Raw genomic sequence first — 15,967 nt, forward strand, 5'->3', positions numbered from 1 at the left:
ACGTTTCCAGAAAGACCCCCAAATTCAGCTCAGTCTCTCACATTATTTAATGAGCTGTTGCTTTTTATCTCCTGAATGGCAATATGTGGGAAAAGTATTTCCCTGAATACACATTTTAAAAATGAACCGCTTCCCATATTTCTATAAGTGGGCAGCTTCCGGGTATGTTATATATAGCACTTGCTGATAATGTTATCAGATATTTCTTCCCATACTGTATTAAGGGGGGGAGGGGATAATGTTCTGGTTGACAATAGCTAGTGAATACGCTGCAACTTTTGAACTCTGAAGGTGCTTCCCGCACTAAATTTGGATTTTTCTTAGAATTTGCAAAACTGCTTTGAGGAAGAGTGGAGAATTTAAATAATGGTTCAGAATCTTATTTCTAGACACATTTTTCCTGGATTTGTTGTATAACAGCTATGCATTTGTTATGTTGCTGGTAATTTGAATTAGCCCAAGAGCAATCACAGCAGTCTAAAAAGGCTTTCTTGTAACAATTTCTGTAGAAGAAATCTGGGGAGTGGTGAATTAGAAATTTTTCCTTCTGATTTGCAGCAAACCGTGGTTTGTCATTTCAACAGAATGTGGCAAACTGTTGCATGCAAACCGTTGTTTACAATCAAACTGGGATACCAAACCACAGCTAGATTCTCATTTGAGATCCTAGTTTTATTGTAAATTATGGGTTCCATAAACCATAGCTTGCCACATTTAGAGGAAATGAAAACGTATGGTTTAGCACAAATTTGAAGTAAAAGCTTCAAATCTGCTCCCCTTGTGTTCAGTGGAGAAAGGAAGGGGAAGGAGGAACAAGCAAGCCTAACACTTGGCTAATTCTCATAATGACAAACCATGAATTGCTGTTATGTCTGAATTGAGGCAATTACTCTATTGCTGATGCTGTTTGCATCACAGTAATCGAGTGCAGTGTCTTCCAGCATTTGCATTAAAACAACAACTATACACACACACACACACACACACACACACATTCACACTCATATAAAATAAAGATATTCTGAAAAGGTCTGATATACTCAAAACTACTCTTTCTTTCTCCCAAACCTTTGCTTATCTTTCCAAGATACCCAAGTATAGTTGCTTTGCCAAAGAGAGCCAGAGCTCTGTAGGCCCTGCAACATTTAATGGAACTTACTGACCAGTTTGAACAACAAGGTCATCTTTCATTTTTATGCTGAATTCTACCCATAGCTGTCATGTGTTAAAGTGACAGTGTGCAGACTGCCACCAGATGCAGAAGATTCTTCATACTGTGATTGTTGCTGCTTTGTCAGTGTTCAAAGCAGTGTGCGAAACCCCAAACTACATTGACTTCTGCATGTAGTGTTGGTAATGCAAGACTGCCTCAGTGTATGTGGCAACACAACTGGAATTCAGCAAAGATTTCATAAATACTGTAGTGATCTTGTGGGTCAAGGGAATTGTCCCTCAGTGGAATCTCATGAGTGAGATTTTGCAGGATCTTCAAATAAAAGCGGAGATGTGTACCACTCAGATTATTAATGAATGTTGAGCAGTCTCCGTAGGCAGAACGTTTAGGCCCATCAGACACTCCGCAATACGCAGCTAAGCATTTGGAATTGCACAAAAGCATGTTGCCTAGAGGGAGCCTTGCCAATTTTCTTTTCTCCTACCGATGCAGGGGAGGCATTTATAAATGGAAATAAAGATCCAAGCCACAGCTTCCATTTCTCGCAGACGTTATTTGAGCCAGGGGATGCGAATGAAATACAGTATTCCTGTGGTTATTTGCATTGCCTATTGTCTCATCCATCATAAGTGTCTAAGAATCGATAATGAGCTTGCAGCCAAGTTGCAGTAGAATAGAATTTGTCCTGACATTTAGGGGACTCAAATGGAAGCTGACAGGATGCGAAAGACCCATTTGGTTGAATTTAAAACCACAAACTGCAGAACTTTTGCCCCAAGAAATGAAGATACAGTGAAGGAAACCAAATCAGCTGTGTCTCCCTGCATTGGTTTGGATGGTCATTTATGGTAAAGATTGGCTGGGGGTAGCCATGGAATATGGCGGACTAACACACCTTCTCTTTATTACAGCCTCAGCCTGCCATGTTTATGTACCATGTTTGTTCTGTGGTTTTATATATTCCTGTGTTCTCTCTTTCCCTTCTTTCCTCATGTTCCCCTTCCCTGTGTTTGGCGCTGCACACTCTGAAGTTCTTCCAACCTCAGGTACTGTACCAAGCTGGCAGACTACACAGGCATGATGGGGCAGTGTGAGCTGAAGGCTTGTCTCTTGGGAGCGCTGGCATTATATAAGCATGCACCAAGTTAACCCTTTCAATGGGGGAGAGAATGTATAGACAGATGCATTGGCAGATAGCCTCCTCTTTCTGATGTAGGGAATGGGTCCATTGAAAGGGTTGACCATAATGTTTGAGCTGCTATTGCTGCTGCTGCTGCTGCTGCTGCTGCTGCTGCTGCTGCTGCGCATGTATGCATGATAGGCTTCTGCATTTTTTATTTTATTTTTGCTGTTGCTACCACTTAACAACACTGAGATACAGAGAAGTTGCATGTGTTTATGCACACGTGGGAAAACTGAAGGCTGTCTGGTGAATGAAAGGCTCAATCTTCTGCATACGTGCAGGCCAGAGGCCCCATCCTCTGCTTGCCCCATTCCCTCAAGCTACATGTGTTAAGAGCATAAGAAAAGCTTGCTGGATCAGGCCAAGGACCCATCTAGTCCAGCATCCTGTTCTTACAGTGACGAACCAGAAGGTGAACCATCCGTAGGAGAGTTGCTCCATGAGTGGACCAGGGTGCTTTTCCAGGGAAAAAAGACATCAGGTTGCCTCTCCCTACTCTAGATCCTAGTGTTAACAACAGTCTATAATGGGGAAGAGGCATTTTTAAAAAGAAGAAAACATCCTCCCCAGGTTGCATTTCAAAGTTGTGTTCATTATAGCACCCTAACCTATAACCTGAGAGCAGCTATTGTTTTCCACTATAAAACTGTGTCTAAAAGTGCCCTAGTTTTGGAAATGTGTCTCTCTGGAACAGCATCCATTTTTCAGTTGCATCATAGAAAGGTCCACATTTGCCTTTGGTCACAACTGGAGGTGGGAGTTGTTTTGTTCTCCTGAGACTGTTAGTCAGACACAAAGCAATACCCCCCCCCATTTCTTTTCCAGGGGTTGTCTGGCTGACAGGCAAAAGGGTAGCACCAAATTTCTTTTGACAGCAGATGCCAGAGACTGTCTGCTGATCAGATTGCAGGTGCCAGGAGCTTTCTGTAGCCCAGCTTGTGGAGTACCAAAGAGTGTCCCTGAACCCTTGTGTCCCCAGCACTCAAAGTTTGTTCACCGCAATAATAAAAACAGTCCCCTTTTGGCTTGGGAAATCTCAGTTGGCAGGAGTCACAAATACAGAACTCTGGGAAATGAGAATGCATTTTGGTGCCCTTGGTATTCTGGGGTTAGTTGAATCCTGGACAAGAAAAGGCTTCACCCTCTCATTGAGCTTACAGAAGCTGCTACGTTCACAGGATGAGAGAGAAATAATTCACTCTCTAGCCTTCTTGCCCCATCTAAAGTCTTTGTTTGCATTGGATTTGAATATTTTAGTAGGGTTTGGGCTGTATTTCCTGCTGATGCTTTCCCCTGCCATATTTTGTTGTAACTATTTAATTGATATTACTTTGCAAACTTACTTTCCTTATGTATAGATCCTCCCTCCTACCTTTTTAACTGTATTTTTATTCCCAGCGATACAAAGGGTAGCAGATTGATTATTCTTGATAATTAAAGAACCAAAATTATATTTCTGCTCTAGGTTAACCAAGTGCCCACACATTTTGGGTTAGGCTTGGCAGGGCTTCCTTGTGAGTAAATGAGCATCAGATCGTGCTTTTAAATTGGATCAATATACATTTTTGGATCAGAATACATTTTTTTGCATTCATTACTCCTCCCTATTATAATTATAATCATAATCGAGCCCTGTAAAGTTGATAGAGCTCAGAAGAACCTTGAAATACAGGGGATGTAATTCAGCTGCAAGCTGCAATTGTGAACCTCATTTTAAAACATGGGCAGCACCTCTCTCTGTCTCTCTCTCTCTCTCTCTCTCTCTCTCTTTCTTTCTTTCTCTCTGTCTCTCTCTCAGACATGGCTGAGGCTGGCACCCTTGAGATTTTGAAACTCCATGGAGTTGGCTCATTTGCCTCTATTGCTGAGTTGGTCCTGGAGCTTGGCAACCAATGATAACATAGGAAGTTGCCTTATACTGAGTCAGACCATTGGTCCATCTATCTCAGTACCGCCTGCACTGATTGGCAATGGCTCTCCAGGGTTTGAGGCAAGGATTTTCCAAAGCCCTACCTGGAAAGATCTTGTATTGAACCAGGGACCTTCTGAATGCAAGGTAGATGTTCAATAATTGAGTTACAACCCTCCTCAAATTTGCCACTAGTAAACTGTGATTACTGTATTTGTGGACCTCTGATGTTAACCAAACTCATTACTGAACAGCACCAATAATACCTGAATCTAATCTAGGCTCTATTTGAGCATGTATGAATGTAGCATTATATAGGCCAGCTTTGGCTTCACCCTGACCCATGTTTTGTTTGTGCAAATAGCAGACAGATTTTTACTGCTTGAAGTCAGACACATCCCACCTTGGAAAGGGAATCGTAAGGTTTTTGTTATGCTTTCCAGAAGAACTACTGTGTAGCGGAATTCAGACTAGAATCATGAGATCTAATAATATTAACAATCAAAACTGGAAAGTGTCAAGAAACCCAAGTCTGACAATTTTGGAGACATAAAATTGATAGAACCAGAGCAATATTCTGTGCAATGTCAAAACAAAAAAGCCTTTTACTCAGACTCTAAAGCTGACAGTTGCCCTTTAGTCTAGCATATTTTGTACTGATGTACAAACTGAATAGAACAAAGCTGTACATTTAGATGGACTGAAACTTCAGGGGTTGCTGGACGACAGTGTGAAAACAGTTGCATGGCCTACATAAAAAGGGCCTGTCCAATTTGGTTTAAAAGGATGCCAGTCTAGCACGGCATACATTAAAATTATTAGCTCTTATGAGTGGTGTTTTGCAGCTCCTACAGAGTAAATGCATGTGTGGTTGCCAAGATCCTATGAATGTTGACATGTGCACTATGAGCAAAAGGCTCTTAGTTCCATGTTTTCTTTATGATGTGATATTAGCCACTGTATGAGCTAGACCTAAGGTTTACATTAGGGACAGGGAAGGATTTGACGTTCCTCACGTACACTTAGGAATCCAGCAGTGTGCTCTGATGAAAGAAAGTGGCTTATTAGAGTTGTCTGCCTTGCTCTCCTGCAACCCTGATTTAAAGGATTGTAGTTTCATTTGCTAAGGATAAATCTGGATCAATTTGTTTTTTGTTATGCAGTACAACTAGTCCACAAGTGATTGATTCTGGCTCTTCTGCTAGAGAGAAGCAGTTTTGCTAATGTGTAAGAAGTTACAACTAAAATCTCAGAAAGATCTGACTCTTGAAAGAATAAGTTTTAGAATTTTTGGTTCTGTGCCTAAGAAGCAGCAGCCACTGGTTTCTGTGGAATAGGACTGGGTAGCACATTATTTGGGCTGTTGCTTTATAAACTCCACCAAGTTTATAAAGCAAGCTCTTGACAAATTTCTTTGTCAAGAAGAAAAAGACTGGATGTCAACTGGTAGAAAATAAAGAATTTGCTAGTCTTTCCCCATATGCAGAAATGGGAGATAAATGCTTCAAAATTGAGGCTAGAGATTGACATGAGGATAATGGCTTGCATTCAATGTCACGCTAAATAACCAGCCAGCCACCACAAGGATTTACACGGACAACAGGACTTTCTTTCCCCTCTCCATGCATGGCCCCTAAATCTTTCCTGCAGGTTCCCCCACTCAGTGGGGCATATTTGGAGATGGTACAGAGGGGCAGAAAGTCCTGTTGCGCAAGCATAAATCCTTACGCCGGAGGGATGGTTACTTAGTGCTATATTGTTACAAGCCTAAGATGATTAGCTTTTCAGCAGAACCATATTTCAGTCCTCACATTTGTGGTTCATTCAATTTGGCACTTATATCACTTACTGAATGACTACATGTCTGCATATTTATTTATTTGTTTGTTTGTTTTGCAGTCGTTAGACTTGGAGCAAATTAATGGGTTATTTCTCTTTCAATTTCCTCACATTGCCAAAGCAAGGGAAAACTCTCCTGGAAATAGGTTTGGCTCCCCATCAGTGTTTATAAAATATTCATCCAGCCTTCCCAAGCCTACAAGTGCTGTACACACACTCTGGGAAGGCAGTTCTTGTTAACAGCCCATTAGAATCTTCTTTGAATAATTAAATAATAGTACGTGTGTGTCTAGTTGTTTCCTTTGTGCATGGCAGTACTAGGGCTCTAGAAGTATACTTTTAAAGATGCAGCACTATACACATTTGCCAGGGAGCATGTGTCATTGAACTCCCTTCTGAGTAGACATACACAGAGATTACACTATTGGTGATGGAGAAATTTCAACTGAGTTCCATGCCTTTCTAGCAGTTATTTCAGTTTAGTGGGATAAAAGTAAATGAATGGATGCCTGTTCAACATTGAAAACTGGAAATGTTCAGCAGCTAGTAGGGAAACATTTCTACCTTGAGCCTTTAAGGTGCTACATTTAATTTTAGAAAAAAAAACGTTAAGGGGACTGGACAAAAAAACAAAACAAAACCTGCTGAATTAGAAGTTATTAACACATTGAGTACCATGTGTATTGGTTTAAATAAGGAATATGTGTGGTTATCTCACTACCAAGGGAAATTGTGCTCTGTGTACCTATTACTTGCTGTTCTGGCAAATAGAGGTCATCCTCCAATTATCTAGAACAACCTTGCTCTCAGACTTTGCTCCTTGCATTTCTGCAGCTTTTAAGCCTCAGCGTGTTGTCTTGATTTTCCCTTCCTCTTATCCATCACAGATAGAATGACTATATATAAAGGTCAGAACTCCTGTATGAAATAACTTGTATTGAAGAGGCTCATCAGGTACAGCTTTTCTTACCCCTCCCTAACGACCTGTACCTGTTAAAATTCCTTCTTCAGTCCAGCTATTCTAGGTACATGAGCACTGTCCTCCTTTGCATCAAATTGAAGTTTGGGTAATCAGTATGAATGCAATATATCTCTGTGAAATATAGATATGTATCTCTTTCTGCATGCAGATTCCCCACCTTCCCTGTTCAGCCTGCATATTTGTCGAAGCAGGCTCAGTAATAATACACTCAATTTAATTAGGCAGAGCCTCAAATTCTGCGTTCTTGTCTCTGCTAATGAAAGCAGGCAGCATTTGTATCTGGGTATAGAGGTTGAGACTATGAACATAAGTGGAGCCCTTTACTCTGGGGAAAATCATTACTTAGTGAGGGTCTCTTGGTTTCATTTACTTTTAGCTAATCAGCTAGAAAGCTGCACATCTGTGTGTTTCAGCCTGCTTTCACTGACTCTTACACCATAGCAATTAAACACAGTCTCACGGAACATACCAAGGAAATAAACCCAGACATGCTGTTCTATAAATTGTGTAAGAAAAGCCTGCCTCTAGTGCACTTGGTTTATCTGCATCACTGGCATCAAGGGAAGTGCACGGTTCCAGCAAATAATTGTCACTCCTTTCCAAAGTTAATCCTTGCTGAAGGGTAAATTGTGCACAATAGTGGTTAGAGCACTGGATAGCAAACTTGCTCCATGACACCCTTCCTAAACCTGATGCTGTACTGACAGCACCTGATGGGAATTGTAGTAAACATATATATAAATCTGATGGCCACCAAGTTCAGCAAGGCCAATTTATGGACCCTTAATAGAATTGATGGACAGAAATTCAATGTTATTCCAGCATTGACACAGTTTTACCATACAGCTAAAAATGCAGGTTTAAGCAAATGACAGATGGATGTATTAAACGTCAGGTTTTGATAGTCAAAGGCAAGCAAGCCAGCGGTTTCAAAACCAAGCCCACATTTGATGTCCTTAAAAAACAACTGAAATACCTGGCCATGACTATCTGTTGGGACCTTAACGTGGCTGAATGGCCATTGTCTTTTATGCAGCGTTCTGCTGCCAAAATAGTAACCTTAGTGGGATCTATCTTAAAATCAGATTTTTCCTTTTAGTATGTTTTCAAAGTTTCCATCTCCCATGTGGGTTGATAACGGTTACGTTACCCAAGTGCGTTAGAAGAGGGACAGGGCTTCAAAGTCCTGAAGTCTTCATTGTGACACAAGGAGGGTTATGGCTCAGATGCTGCTTCCAGTACCACACACTGTGTGCTTGCACAACTCCCTTAGATGGCTGCCCAAGTGTCCATTGCCCTTCACAGTATGTCTTTGTCACTCCTCATATGCAGCAAGGCTCTGCTTCTGATCAAAGGCTCCCTTTATCTTTAAGCCCGCAGTGCACTCTCATTAAAGGGTTGGATTTCAAATGAGAAGACAGTCCCCTTCTTCGCCCTTCAGTACCCAGCAGCTGAGCTTCTTTCTGTCATGTGTTTAATATTCAGAAGCAAATGAAGGAATACCTTTATTAGGATTAGGACTAAACCCACACAACCACTCTCCAGTGCTACACTTTGCTTCCATCTTCCTCCATCTGGCCAGTTTAGTTCTTTCTCTTCCTATTGCCGCAGCAGGGAACCTGCCAGCATCTGTTAATCTAACTTCATATCCATCCAAACATGAAGCCCAAAGATTGGACATTTTTTTGCAGCTTTATCTTTATGACAGCAGGGCTTGATTCCCCACCCTCTTTGAAAGTAAACATTCAGCAATGGTTGCCGTAGTTATGCTATACAATGCAGTTGTGCTGCCCCAAGATAATCATTTTGGTGGACCTGCTTTTTGTACTAAGTACTTTGTGTGACTGCTGTTGGACCCAGTTAAAGAAGAGTAGCTCCGGTGAACACCAGCTCCATAATGGAACCTTAGGCCACGGAAAGTTCTAGGAATTGCTTTTTTGCATCTAAGGAAACATGCCAGGTGAAAAGCTGAATGCAGTTTTAAATGGTGAGTGAAATCAGAAGCTTCAGGAAGGGAGTTCAGTAACAAATTGATTCCTAATTAAGATTAAGGGCTGCTTCTTTTCTCCACAAAAAAGTAAAGGTTGCAACAAAGTGAGAATTGTGCTATGGCTGCAGTCACACCCTTGTGTTCCTTCAGCCAGAAAATGTTGGCATTCGGCGCATGGGTAGCCCTTTCCTGGATATCTTTTTCAGGGCCAGGGTATTTAATGCCTAGTATTCCAGAATTGTAATTTTGTGGTTGTCTAGGAGACTAGAAGAGGAATTACGTGTCTGCCTGAGCTACTGCAAACCTAGTTGCTGCAATGAAATTTTGCATGCAGCCTATGATTGCTGTCAGGACAGTACTTTGACTTGGACTCTGCATTGGCCAAAGCTCTCCTCTGAACTGCTTGCACCCATCAGATGGAAGTGTTGGGAAACAGATTCCTCCCAAACAACATCCACCAACCCTCCACACAGAAAATAGGACGATGCTTGTTCACATGTTACACATGTGACATTTTGGATCTTTCCCGAGTCAGAATATTTATTTATTTATTTATTTATTTGGCAGCACAAGAAAAGGCAGCTTCTTTAGTACATTATTCCAGAATACTAGCTGAATAATGTCAATGTTGTGTAGCCAAAAAGTGCCCCGAACCTAACAACTCTATCACTATAATGATAAGTGCAGAAAGGCCCTAAGAGAACTCAGACTCTTCCACTTTCCCTCTGTCATATTCTATAAAGTATACATGCTAGTTTTCCTAAGCTTGAGTTCCTTGGTTATATAATGCACTTTCTCTGGGTTTTTCTTCAGTGTTGTTTGACAAATCTTACACACTTTAAAGTGACTTTATTTCATTTGCTGTGCTTTTGCATGATGGTATGAAATGCTATCGCTGTGGCATCTGCTGTGATGTTGAATTGAACACTTGGTTTATCATGAAGATCCTGCAATATAGACAGTATTGTTGGCTGCTTGGTGTCTTCATTTCTTTTACACCTATTATGTTGTTGGACAAAAGCAGCAGGAAGATTACCTGTATAGTGTGATGCTTTTCATTGGTCTCTGATTTTATATACTGGTTCTCTTTTGGTGTCATGCATCTTTTGTTCAAGCTCCTTCAAAGACAAAAAACCATGTGTGTGTCCACCTCGGTGAACCTGCAAGTGCTTGGGGGGGGGCATATCTTGGTTCTTCTGCAGCAGGGGAGCCATTTGTAGTCCAGACAGCTTTTGTGATTATCTCAAGTGTATCTAATTAATCTTTCACTCCAAACCTCATTTGTTATAGAAATTCATGAGAACGTGTGTTTTCGTTTTAATGCTGGAGTAATTCTCCAACCCTCACTCTGTTGGAGAATATCAAACGTCTGACCCTCATGGACCCAGAGGAGGTCGAAAGCCAGATGATAAAAGGGGCACTTAAGCCAACTCATTATATATAGTGAACTTTGAGAGATGGCAAGACTGTTAACAACAATGAAATCCTCAAGATTTAAAGCCTCGTTTGGCTTCTTGTGACTGGGAAGTCAGACTTGGGGTGAAGGAAAAGGACACTTTCAGTCATGTGTTGAGAGTTTGGAAGTGTAACAAATGAAAGCTACATTACATTGTTTAGAATTAAAAGCCCACCAATTTGGCATTAATTTTTTTAAAAAACGGGAAATTGAGAATATGGAATTTTCCCGATTGCAGCAAGTCATCAGAAACAAAATGGCTTAGGGGAAAACCTTAAGTTCACGGCCTATCAGTTTTATGCAAGATCTAGGTTTAAAAGACGTACTGAGTGGAATTCGATGTGCAGTCGGGCTCCCTCTTCCCCCTTCCTTGTCTTCTCCCCCGAGGCACTATTCTGGGGCTTCTTCTGAGGTAAAAACCCCAACCAATTTTTTTTTGGGGGGGGAACCTTGGAAGGGGGGAGGAAGCCGCATTGTGCAAGTGGAAGTCCTTACACAGGGCTTCTGCTGATGGGGTTGGTTAGGTGAATCCTGCCCACTGATTTCAATTGAGCACTGTTAGCGGTTTGTTCCTTGGAAGCTATCGTTTGCCTCCCAGATACAAACTGGAATGAGGATGGGGGGAAGCAAATTCTGTTTAGTCCAAATTAGTGAAGGGAGGAGAGAACTGGTATGTTGCACATTATTGAAGCATTCAGGACTCCCCATGTGAGATTTCTGTTTCTTGTTGGCCAAGCTGATTAATTGTGCAGATTTTTAGTTTGTCATTAAAGCTTTAGTTGATTTCAAATTCCTGGGTTAGTTGATTAAAGCTTGCAGCTGTAATCTTTCCACATTATGAGAGTGACAAAACCTAGTATTCTGTAGGATTAGATCACTAAGTGGGCCATATTTAAAGTTCCAGCGTTAAATATTCTGATATTAATTTTTACAAAAACAAACAAAAGCCATCAGAGTGTGCAGCAGGTTTTATAGGTAGAGCAGTACCCAGTAGCTGAGCTTCTTTCTACCATGTGTTTAAATTTCAGAAGCAATCTGTTTTACAGCAAACCAGCCAAGAGTTTTCAGAGACATTTTGCAGAGAGAGCAATATAACAAAGCCAAAATGGCTAGTAAGACTTTCTGCAGTTAGGAAGGTCCATTTTCATAATGTAGCCTGACCTCTGGTCCTAACCCAGACCATCTTATTTCATCTAGAATTCACTAACAAAGAGTCCATTTACAATGTTATTAACCAAAAGCACTATTTCTCTTCCCATTCATATCCTTTTTGGGATTCAGGTCCTGACCCCCAGGGAGAATTCAGACAAGACTAAAAATGCCTTAAATTCCATTTTCAGCTTGCTCTGCCAAAAATCTTAAACAGATAGAGCAAGTATACAGCACTGATGCTGTAGTAAGCAGATCAGCTTAAAACTGTTCCTTATCTACAGACTAACATTACAATTATTTCTAGTGGTATATATATTTTACAGCATGTGTGTGTGATGCTACAAAAACTAGGGTTGTTGGGTTTTTTAACTAACACAATGTGGGGATTGGAGTGTGGGAATGGGCTTCAATTTGAAGTCCAACCTCATCTAAAATAAATAATTTGAAATTTGCAAGGTGTGAGAATCTGTGATAAGTATTTAATGTGGCGTCAGAGCTTAAAAGTAGGGAAAATGTATGATCTGCACAAAATTCTATTGTCAGAAAGCTGTCATCTGAGAAATGCTTTCGCTACAGTTCAGGGTGTGCAGTGTTAATTTAATTTTTGCTCTGCCTGGTCCACAACAAATTGGATCATTCTAGTTTGCTAAGAGTTTTAAAATCTAATTGTCTGTTTAAAGGTGACTTGCCTGCTTAAGGCCAAATTCTGTCATTTTTAAGAGAATAGGATTTACCTTGCCGATGCCCCATTTAGCACAATATGCTTCCTGCCAAAAAATTATCAAAACCTAGTGCTTTTGAAGAATATGGAAAACCTTTTGATTTGGCAGAAATGGGACAATCTTCTTCCCTTCCCTACTTTAGTATTTTAGGTAAAGGTAAAGGGACCCCTGACCATTAGGTCCAGTCGCGGACGACTCTGGGGTTGCAGCGCTCAGCTCGCTTTATTGGCCGAGGGAGCCAGCGTACAGCTTCTGGGTCATGTGACCAGCATGACTAACCCACTTCTGGCGAACCAGAGCAGTGCATGGAAATGCCGTCATACCGGAGCGGTACCTATTTATCTACTTGCACTTCGTGCTTTCAAACTGCTAGGTTGGCAGGAACAGGGACCGAGCAACGGGAGCTCACCCCGTCACGGGGATTCAAACTGCCCACCTTCTGATCGGCAAGCCCTAGGCTCTGTGGTTTAACCCACAGTGCCACCCACGTCCCTTTAGTATTTTAACCCTGAGCTAAGTCCCATGTGTATAAGAGTTCTTACTCTTATTACTATTATTTATAAAATTTCTATACCGCCTTTCATCCAAAGATCACAGGGTGGTTTACAATATAAAAACACAAAAATACATACAAAAATATTAACTACCCCATACACACTTTAAAAGGCCATAGATTGTTTAATTAGCCAAAGACTTGGGTGAATAGGAATGTTTTTGCCTGGCCACTAAAGATAGGTAACGAAGGTTCCAGGTGAACTCCCTGGGGAGAGTATTCCAGAAGCAGGAAGCCACCATAGGAAATATCAGAAATATTCAGGGGGATACATAAAGGCTATTTGTATTTATTTCTTATATATGTTTGAAAAGCAAACACATGTTCATGAGCTAAAGCTGTGATCAGTTTACTTGGGAGTAAGGCCCAGATATATACAGGATCACATTATAAGTTCATTCACACGTGAAACTGTATTATGTATTTTCTTTAGATGTATTATTTGGCAACCTACTGAGTCTTAAAATAGCTATGTTTTAAACATAGTAGCTTTAGAATGGTGAAAACCACTTAGAAGTTAAGTTCATTGTTTGTGGTTTCCACATGTCTTAACGTTAAAAGGCTGAATTACAGTTTCTTGTTCTGCATTGTTTCTTGAAGTTTCCTATTTCAGTGTCGAGGGAGGAAAACTTTACTTGCTGTATCATACAAGTTGCTTCATTTTGAGGAGTCAGGCCCATTCTCATGTTCTCTCACGGAGATATGTATGCATTTTCTTGCTTTTCAATCCAGTTAAGCCTATATTTGCTGTCCACAGGGGCTGGAGTGCCCTAATGCTCTCACAACCAAGAGAAGCATTCTGTTCAGTCAGTGAATGGAACCCAAAAACAAATAGCATGTTTGTGGGCAAGTATTTGTTTTAAGCCAATGCCTCCCACTTTCTGCTGCTTTGCCCATATGTTTACAGTGCACTTGCCTACAGAAGGTTTTGCATGCGCCTTTATTTGATGGATTCCAGGACTCTCCCACACCTGCCCACTCTGCAGCTGAATTGTATTAACTGTTGTTAGTCAAAAGTGTGCCAAGGAAAGAAAGTGAAACTCAGGCTTTGTTGTCCTCTTTGCAGATGGCTTCGTTCTTTTTGCCCCTCAATTGTATGTTTTGTGTTTGTTTGTTTGTTTGTTTGTTTGTTTGTTTGTGTGTGTGTGTGACTTGATCCACTTTGCCATATCTTGCATGTGCGCCTAGCTTCAGGGAATGACAAAGCCAAAGAACTGGAAAATCTAAATACTTTTCAAAATGTAGTTTTTACACTTCCTTCTCCCAGTTGTAATCTCTCCAACAACCATCAGCCCTACTACCATTGTGGCCACCACCACCACCACAGAAGCTACTACTATCACAACCACCACAGAAGCTACCACCACAACCACGACCACAGAAGCTCCAACCACTACTGAAGCTCCAACCACCACAGAAGCTCCAACCACCACAGAAGCAGCCATCACCACAGTTATTGCTAGCACAATAGGTATCCCAGTAGAGGATTCTGGTACTGTGTTTTCATCTTTCCTTTTCTATTAGTCGTCCAATCCATACTTGGATCTTGTCAGGTTTTTTTAAGCCTGTAATTCAGGCTTAACATCAAGGTATGGTTGCTTTGAAAACCATCCAACACGTAGAGTTTCTCAGTGCTGTGATAAAAGATTAGCAGCAAATGAAAAGTAATCCTTGGGTTGTGCATTCAAGGTCTCAGTATGTTGCCGTGATAAAGTTACTTTAGATTAATTTGCTCTTCAGAGAGACAGGTCAGCTTTGTTTATGCACATGTATAACACAAGAGTTTTCCTTGCTTTCTGTAGGCTAGGATAAGCAGGTACAGCAAATACATTATAACAAAATATAGTGGGCTAAATTGGCTGTCATCCCTACAATGTAGTAAAAGCAGTGGTTGCATTAATTAATGCATCTGTTTCATTATGGGACTTGGCAAATACCATATGATGCTTTTCAGTGTTAAAAAAAATAAATCTTTACATAAGAGAACTGCTTCTTAGGGCTGCTGCAGAGAGATCATGCTAGGTCCCTACCAACAAATGATGTGCACATCCAAACGTTCACTATGCAAATATTTGGTTGCCCTGTATGAAAAATGCAACATGTGTCAAACTTACTGGAACAGATATTTAACCAAGTCCACATCTACTGCATATAAATACCTCAATCTGAAATAGGAACACATCCAGAAAAAGGTCTTTGATTGACCACTGGGGCACAATGCCTCATTTTGCTTAGCCACTTAAAAAAAAAAAAACACAACCATGTAGTATCTCATGGTTTGCAGTAAATTTATACTCCTGAAGAGAAGTTAAAGCAAACTCAAGTAGTTCTGATTAAGCCCAGCTTCAAATTTCTTGCATGCATGGAGTCTCATTGGAGTCAATGGGAATGCTCATGTATATTCTAAGCATAGGCATATGAACTTGGTGCCTGGCTTGCAATTTATTGATGCAAGGATTTCTCAGCTGTGGCTCAAAACTAAATGTTGCATGAATGAGCATGCAGTGGTAATTGATGGATCAAGATATGAAATTATAGACATTTTTAAAACTGAACTGTTATTGTTAGAAATAGCTTTTTGTAAAGACGTAAAAGTATAGCTGAGGAGGTAACTGTCATTTTCTAAGTCATAAAGTGGCTGTATTGTTGAAGAATGTGCTCTCATGTCAAAGATATATTGAATTGTTTTCACTTTATCATGTTATAATAACTAATAGAACAATTCTCTGCGTGTCTATTCAGAAGTAAGTCCCACTGAGTTCAATGGGACTTACTCCAACTGAATTCAGTGGGACTTACTCCCAGGTAAGTATGTATAGACTTGAAGCCTAATGCAATAGTCAGAGTTTCTAAACTAATGGATTGAAGCCAATTAAACTGATGTTGTCACAAACTAACTTGACCTAAAACCAGCTAATTTCTGTTACCCACTATCCAGAATAGTGACAAGAACATTTTGCTTTCCAGTATTTTCTCAATTTTAAAACAGTGAGAATTGGCAATGAAT

General features: G+C 40.6%; 1 protein-coding gene across 32 annotated transcripts in view; it reads left to right on the forward strand.

Moving 5' to 3' along the window:
- NFASC (neurofascin) overlaps positions 1-15,967 on the forward strand; it is a 180,941-nt gene that overhangs the window by 135,281 nt on the left and 29,693 nt on the right. For 17 of the 32 annotated variants that reach the window (XM_053393255.1, XM_053393248.1, XM_053393246.1 and 14 more), the window contains 2 exons: positions 2,206-2,220; positions 14,228-14,452. The exons of 8 other annotated variants lie outside the window; for them this stretch is intronic. In XM_053393255.1, coding sequence (XP_053249230.1) covers positions 2,206-2,220; positions 14,228-14,452 — 240 coding nt within the window. The remainder of the gene's footprint in view (positions 1-2,205; positions 2,221-14,227; positions 14,453-15,967) is intronic. 7 more of the 32 variants (XM_053393262.1, XM_053393263.1, XM_053393268.1 and 4 more) reach the window with 2 other exon arrangements.

Source organism: Podarcis raffonei, chromosome 6 (genome assembly GCF_027172205.1).
Source record: "Podarcis raffonei isolate rPodRaf1 chromosome 6, rPodRaf1.pri, whole genome shotgun sequence".
NCBI lineage: Eukaryota > Metazoa > Chordata > Lepidosauria > Squamata > Lacertidae > Podarcis > Podarcis raffonei.